We start from the raw sequence: 8,048 nt of genomic DNA, 5'->3' as shown, positions 1-8,048 counted from the left end.
TTCATGTTGCTGCGGTCTGCAGTCTGAACGTTAGATGTCGCTGAAAATTACACACTGTAGCTTTAAGTAAAGCTTGACTCAAAGATATAGTGGAGGATGTTCTTTTTCCAGGTGGATCATCAAAATAAGTGGTCCTCCTAATTGTCAGTCATTCTGGTGATATGTTTACGTGTATGTCCTCCCCCCTATTTTCACTTACTGGTGGTGAGTCTGACAGTGGAAAATTAACAAATCTTTTGGAAAGTAAGCTTGTATGAGCGACGCCAACAGCAACTTTTAAACAGAGTGTGCATGTGTAGAAGGCTGGTCTTTTTGAAAAATTTATGAAAATCCTGCTCTATAACTTTAATGAGTCTGTGCAGTATCTGAAACCAGAACATATAGAATGTTCATATGTTAAAAACATAATGAGATCTACGATCTAAGGAAAAGAAAAACAGCAATAAACGCCATGGCATGGTTTCTATTCTGACTGAGGCAGAGAGGTGATTCTCAGAGAGAGATCTGGGAAGTTTATTCAAGTTTTTATTTCTTTTCATAAAGAGGTGAGAGATATGCCGTGCTTACCTGCTCTGTCTGCCCCTGGTTAATTTGTTTTTTGTGAGGCTCAAAGATGATTGCCACTTGATCCATTTTCTGTCCTTTAACTCCTATCATGGGTTAAGTTTTCTATTTTAATGTTTCATTCATTGTTTTGGCACCAGTCCGTCCTGCTTGCCTGCGGTCCACACAATGTGTGACTCCAAACTGACTCTTTCTCCGTGCGATTAACAGATTTATTTAATATTTTCCCCCAAAGCGGATTGTTTTACTTTCTAACCGCGGCTCTCTTTCTGCCAGACCCATGAAATTGCTGCAGGATTGCTGCGTAGTCCGACCAAAATAGACCTGGGCGCTATCTCAGTCGGAGCTATGCAGCGCCCTGCAGGAAATCATCCCCATTGACTTTCGTGGAGCACTAAATTTTCTGTTGGATCCGACTAAAAATCGGATTTGTGGGCGCTGATTGTTGGATTGCACTAAAAACAGAAAGCTACATTAGAGTTCGATAAAACAATGTGTAAAAAATTCCTCTCCAATAACAGGAGATCTTTCTAATATTTACTCCTGTTTTCTCCTGTAGCGCCAGCAGTACCCTTTGTTGCCAGAAGCCGAGCTGAACAAGAAAGCTGAGAATTGGAAACAGTCTGATGATAACAGACATATTCTCATGCATGCCTTTTATCAAGAAACCCTCAGAAACCACGAGTCTGTAAGTCCGTCCCTCCTGAGCAAACGTTACTGTAAACACAGGATCCTAACGGGGGCCAACCTCACCTTTGACTTCTCTCTTAGCTCACGATGCAGATTCAGGCGCTGCTCAACAGTCGACGAGCTGCTGTGACGCCCAGCGCTCCAAGCTCCTCCCACCAGCCTGTGCCCACCTGAACCACCAACCAAAGCCTTAACAGGAAGAAGACGAAATGAAAGTATTATTCTGTAGTCACTTTATTTGTTTTCCTTCTGTAGAAACGGACCTGAATGTAAAGATCTAGTTTCCTGAAACTCTTCTTGTCTGCAAACCTGTAGTTTAATTATGTTTACCTGTTGGGTTAGTTTCTGCTTATCCCTGTGACTTAAAATAATGTTTCACTCCGGGTTAAATGTTTTTACTGTTCTGATAAATTAAAAGTTTGTTTTTTTGCACTAAAGCCTCGGAGTCCAGTTCAGGTGTCAGTGGGTAAATAAGTTTTAGTTAAAACTCAAGATGCTTCAGCCCTCCTCCTGGGCTTTCGTTTTAGAAAGTGAGAACAGAATAAGTTCAGGGGTTAATCCTCACATATCCTGGATTTTCCGGTTTAGAAAGCTGGATTAGCCATTATCCAGTCAAGTTAATGTCGGAGGTTCCTCCATTAAATATCTGTGAACATTCTCATTCATCCAAGTCAGGGTCAAGCTCGAAGGGTTCAGTTTATGCAACTGGACGTTAAGTTTTCTAGAAGTTTCTCCTCTGATCCAAAAGGCTTCTTCAGTTCTAACTGGTGGTGGGGAGCTCTGAGATTAATATACTGTAGATAACTGAGATTAATATATTGTAGGTGGAACAAAGAATTTTGCGGGGGACGAAAGGTGGCTATGATCCCTCCCACTGGATTGGGCATGGAGGTCACCTGGTGGTTTCATGGTCGTTAGAGGGTTAACTCCCGGTCACATGCCTCATTGAAGTGTGAGTCAGGTGAGGGCAGATGAGAGTTGAATCTTCTGGGTATTGTTCCTAAAAGCGCTTTGGAGGTAAGTGAAAAGTTAAGTCTAAGACCAAGTCCTCTGTTAAGAGATGTTTTTTCCAGGTTAACAAAAATGGCTTCCTTAACCCCTCTATCAAACCAAGTCTTTCTTGGCTAGAATAATGGCGTTAATAAGCGTCCTTTAGCCTTCAGGTGTAGGAACAGTTGAGTCCTAACCTGAGGAGTCGGCCCTCCTGTGTTGAGCCATGCTCCTCTGTAGCAGTTGCTTGGTCTCTCCAATGTACAGGTCTGAGCACTCTTCACTACACTGAACGGCGTTAACCAGGCTGTCGGTCTTGTTTCTAGGTGTCTCGTCTTTGGGGTGAACCAGTTTTTGTCTCAGGGTGTCAGTTTTTCAGACAAATCGGCACCTACAGCATATTAATCCCAGTGCTCCCCATCATCAGTTGGAACTGAAAAAGCCTCTTAGATGAGAGGAGAAACTTCTCTTAGAAAACTTCACCTCAAGTTGCCTAAACAGCATTTCAAGCCAGTTCCTCAGTGAAATGAAGAGTGGCGGCCTAGTGGTTAAGGCATAGAGCTTGTAATCCTGAGGTTCTGAGTTTGAGCTCCATTCCCACAGACTGCCACGCTGGGTCTCTGAGTAAGACCCTTAACCCCTGATTCCTCCCCAGGCACCCCCATGATGGCAGCCCATTGTTTTCCAAGGGGAGGGGTTAAATGCAGAGGTAAATTTCTCTTACGTAAGATCAATAAAATTCAGAAAAGTTAAATTAATTAATTAACTAACTCTGGTTGGTAGAAGGATTTCTAGAAGTTATCAGTCTGTTGTTCATTTGAACTGAGATCAGACACAAGAAAAGTGTTAGAAATGTAATTGACTGTGGGAGCCTATAGATGGAGCACTACGCTCCACATCATTAGATGGACTTTAATATGGTTACATAATTTTATGTAACCATAAGAGTTTTTTCTCTTCAATCATTGTTGAACTTTAAAAAATATTTATCAAAAGAAAAGATTTTGAAAGTCATTTTGCTGTTTTCACCGATTTCTTTTTCAAATTGTACATAAAAAATTATAGTTTAAATTTTCCTCAGAAAGTTTCACAAATTGTATTCTTTTCTAATTTTATTTCACTGATGACCTTCACTTCAAGGCCAATCAGACGCTCCCTCTTGACCAATGAAAATGTTGCTGAGGTTCAGCAGGCCAATAGGAATACGCCTTTGCTCCTTACTCCAGAAAAAGTCCCGCCCACAGAAGTTTAGATGACCTGATCTGGAAAACGAAATTTAAAAAGAAATTCCTTTGTGAAACTTGAAGAAGAGAAATTTGAAACAGCAAAGTTTCTGTCAAAACCATATTTTGGTTTCCAGGCATAAGCACAGATAGCATCACATTCACCGCTCCTTCAGTAAATAAAGTATGTTTTATTTTTACATTTCTTGTTCTCTCTGATTAAATATGTTTTCTTATAAACACACCTTTTGTATTTCACACAGAGACTGAAAATGTGAAAAAAATCAGAGTAAACTTTTTACATATTTGTTCGAGAAAGCAAGCTGGCTGTGTGATTCAGAAGGTAAAAATTAAACAGAATAGCTGATAATTGGACTGAATTATTTTATCTCGATTTACTGCTACGTTGTTTTTGAGCTTGTTGGGTTATTTCCAGGGGCGGAGCTAGATGGGGGAACTTGGCCACCCTTAGCCAATCACTGGCCACCCTTGTGGCCACCAACACCCCCCCTCCACCAATAATCAAGTGGAATATTCAAAACTTACATTTTTCATATATTACTTACTATTTTTTCATAGATTCATAATTACTTGATAACAAAAGCACTGTGGTTAACTATGCACATCAATATACTAACATTATTCCTGCTCTTTTCAGAACTAGATTTTGTGTTTAATGGGGTAAAGAGAAAATGATGTGTCTCTGCGTTCATCTAGGAGTCTTTAGTGAAATCATAGATAAATAAGTATTTTTAATAAAAAAAGTATTAAATAATGAATTAATGTAGATATTAGTACTCGGAAATATCAATTTTATGCAGGATGATTACTGATAAAAGCAGGTAAGTATTGACAATGTTTGAAAAGATGTTTGCCCCAGAATTCCAACCTGAAAGAATTTTATTCACGTTACCTTTTATCTAAAAGCATGGATGTTTTAATATATGCGTCTATTTGTTAGCAAAGGCTGTAGGAAAGTATAGTTTGTCCTTATTTAGAAAATTTGAGTGTTTTGCTCATTCCTTTTTTCTGTTGGAACAGGAAAATGAAATAGGTGTAGTGCTGATGAGAAAACTTTCAATTTTGTCTAATCCCACTCATGCACAGCCTGGTCTCTGTCACTTTATGTTTTTGTAATCTCCATACGACGTCATTAACATTTTTCTTGATCATTTTTCCTTTTGCTGCAATAGGGGATCGACTTTTCTGCTTTCGTTTGATCAGGGCCTCTATTTATGCTCAAATGAAATCAGAGTGGAGGTTGTTGATATTCTGAAAAATTGAGAATCTTGAATAATCTGACTCAGGAGAACTGATCTGTACGACCCTGTGGTCCGTTTCACTGAAACTGATTTCTAAACCTGAAAACAGAGAAAATCTTTTGTTTAACAAAGAATTTCCTCGGCCTGTTTCTGTTGCCATAGTAACATTCTCCCCAGTGCTAACCTGGTCAGTAGCAGGTTTTCTTCAGTAAACTCAGAGTATCCTCCGTCTCCACTCTCCTTACAGCCGATCATGCTGTTTTATTTCCTGATTTACAAAATAAAACAACGTATTTGTCGTTGTTTTGGGCATAAAAAAATAAATAAAAAAAGTACCATCTTGGTACTAGAGAACCAAGATGGCGGAAGTGACTTCAGTTTTTTCGGCTTATCAGCAGTCCAGTGAATAAATAGATCTGTAGATTTTGATCAGAAAGAATCCTGTTTAAGTGATCTTCAAATGGAACAACATAGTCCTTTTAAATTGTGTAAAAATGGCCTGCCATAGTTAACTTAATCTAAACCTACACTTTAACTCAGCAAAAATCTTCTCCTTTGCTATATTCCTCCTTTGTAGCTGTTCCCTGTCTTTTAAACACTTTTTTTTTTTTCCTCCATTTCTGCATTAAAATCTCTAGTTCCAGATGGGTGAAATAGGCTTTTCCTGTTGCCATGGTGACTCGTTGAATCAGTGCTCCACTGGTAGACTTTTTTTAATCATTTTTATGCACGTGCAAAACTCTTGAGTTGACCTACTTAAGAGTTCATTGAACTAATTTATAGCGGCCGCTGTGAAAGCGAGCACTCGGAGTACCCGACTTTAGGCTAGATCGATTTAGAGTTGAGGATTTGAATCTGAGGTTGTTTAACCTGCATCTTGTAACGGACCCCACAAACATCAAAGCATTTATTTCAGGTAAACCAAGTTTCTCATCCATTCATTAACCACCATAGAAACGTTTTACTCTTAAAGGTTTATATTTCTTTAGGAGGTATAAAAGGCAGACAGGAAAAAAATAACAGTCAGTTAGCATACAATTTCTATAAAACAAATTTGGCCATTTTATGGTTTGTAAACAGATTTATAACCAGGAAAAACAGAAGTTCCCTTCCTACCTGGGGTTTAGGCTTATCTACAGGAACAATACAAGTTAAACTTTATTATTAATGCACGCGTGGATCAGTTATGAGGGTAAAATCATTAGGAGCCTTCCAGGAAAAACAGAAAACACGCTGGTGGAAAATGGTTTTGGCAACATGCAAATCTGCTTGGAGTCAATCCCAGCATGCACTGGGGGAAAGGCAAACGTCCAGGGTCAACATCTAGATTTTCTTTTCTTGTGACATGGGTTACAAACATAGAGAGATAAATCACTGATTTTGTTTGATCTCCCGATAAAATCTGCAGAAAGATCAGTTTCTCTTCACCAGTATTACCGAGGATGAAGAATTGTAAACATGAAAGGAATCTAACTCTGCACTTTCAAAATGGTAGTCATAAAAAACACAGAAAATAAATATTGACTCACTTCTGCAAACTTCTTAAATACCTGTAATTTTAAGAAGTTGATATTAAATTATTTAAGTGTTTAGGACATTAAGAATAGTCCAGCTTTCTTCATAGTGATGATTGTGGAGTCCTGCAGTCATGGACATCAGCACTAGAGGGAGCTCTAGTCTCAGTTGATCACATGATAAACCAGCTGCTCCTCTGTCCCCCTGAGCAGATCAGTGTCCTGTGTCCAGGTCCCTCATGTAATCCTGAAGCGCCTGCAGCCTGGCGTCGATCTCTGACAGCTCCGCCCCCGTTTCTATGGAGCTCTCTGCTTTAGACATCAGGCCATGATTAGCTTCACAGAGATGTTATTAAAATAATAATAAAATGAACAAACAGAGTTACCTTTGTCTGTTATTCTGTATGTTGGAGTGCTGCTTAATGGCTTTCTGGTTAAAAGGCCTCGAGACTGAAACAGAGTAGAAGTTCAGAAGTGATAAACACCTGTTATAGTACACACAGAGAGAGAAAAATGTTCCCTTTGAAATTATAAGTAGCTGGAGTTACTAAGGAGGCTGGCAGGTGCAGAAATGCAGCAAACTGCTGAACATTATGCTGATGGGGTTGCATGAAAGCAGCAAATAGGCTGCAGCAGTGGCGCACAACCCATGATGTACGGAGGCCTCAGTCCTCAACATGGCTGTTGGTGATAAGAGTCCTGGCCTATTGACTTTCACTGCCTAACCCCTTTTAAACCACTAGGGGGAGCCCACATCCTCAGCAGACACACACACAGTGATGATATTCATAGACATTAATATGTAGACACCTGACCACAGCTTGGTCTGACCCAACATAGCCGCTCTGTCACCCGATGACGAGGCGTCTATCGATGTCTATGATGATATTGAGCCAAAAATTATTGAATATATACAATTAAGCTAATAGTTGATAGAAAGGTTAAACGTTGGTGCTGTGTTGTTCTTGTTTATTTGTCAATGTTTGTGTCAGTCATGTGTCTTCAACGTCTGTTTGTAGAGTGTTTGCAGCCTTTGGCTACACTAATCTCTATACACTGAATTGCTGATAGTTGAAAAAAACTAAAGTCACCTGCTGCCATCTTGGTACTCCCAACTCTCACAGAGTCATGCCATAAAAATGCCTGTAATGTAATTACCATAACAATGTAATGTTTTATCATCCATTTAGCACTTTTGGCACATCATCAGATAGTGTGTATGTGTGTCTGTTAATGTGTGTGTGTTATTCTTAATATCTGACTACAGTAATATTATGCTCCATTAACACATTGATTTTGTTGTGATGGATTTCTATATGTTATATTACATGATTTTAAGACTTCATGGACTTTATGCTGACAATGTAATGTGATGTGCCTATTTTCTTTTTAATCATAAATGACAAATAACCTACTGATGCTATAAAACAGCAAGTGTGTGTCCAAGTGATCGTTTTTCGATGTTGTAGCGCATGTATTTTTTACATTGCCAGCGGGTCTCAATAGTATGGAAGCCCGTTTCCGCCACTCTGTAAAAAAAAAAAAAAAAAAACTATCTCAATATAATGAGATAGTAACTCAATATAATGAGACAGTATCTCATTATAATGAGATAGTATCTCATTATATTGAGTTAGTATCTCATTATATTGAGATAGTATCTCATTATAATGAGATAGTATATTTAATATAATGAGATAGTATCTCATTATAATGAGATACTATCTCATTATATTGAGTTACTATCTCATTATAATGAGATACTATCTCATTATAATGAGATAGTATCTCATTATAATGAGATA

At 38.6% G+C, this 8,048-nt stretch overlaps 1 protein-coding gene across 6 annotated transcripts in view; it reads right to left on the bottom strand.

Moving 5' to 3' along the window:
- Nucleotides 1–5,689: 5,689 nt before the first annotated feature.
- ccdc61 (coiled-coil domain containing 61) overlaps nt 5,690–8,048 on the bottom strand; it is an 18,178-nt gene continuing 15,819 nt past the window's right edge. For 3 of the 6 annotated variants that reach the window (XM_015379671.1, XM_015379673.1, XM_015379677.1), the window contains exons 12-13: nt 6,630–6,693; nt 5,690–6,555 (exon numbers count right to left, since the gene is read on the bottom strand). In XM_015379671.1, the coding sequence (XP_015235157.1) occupies nt 6,458–6,555; nt 6,630–6,693 (162 nt within the window). In that variant the 3' untranslated portion in view covers nt 5,690–6,457. The remainder of the gene's footprint in view (nt 6,556–6,629; nt 6,694–8,048) is intronic. The other 3 variants (XM_015379672.1, XM_015379676.1, XM_015379674.1) reach the window with 2 other exon arrangements.

The sequence above is a fragment of the Cyprinodon variegatus genome, unplaced genomic scaffold (genome assembly GCF_000732505.1).
Source record: "Cyprinodon variegatus isolate N-32 unplaced genomic scaffold, C_variegatus-1.0 Scaffold198, whole genome shotgun sequence".
NCBI lineage: Eukaryota > Metazoa > Chordata > Actinopteri > Cyprinodontiformes > Cyprinodontidae > Cyprinodon > Cyprinodon variegatus.
Note: the sequence above shows the minus strand (reverse complement) of the source record. Positions and strands in the feature narration are given on the sequence as shown.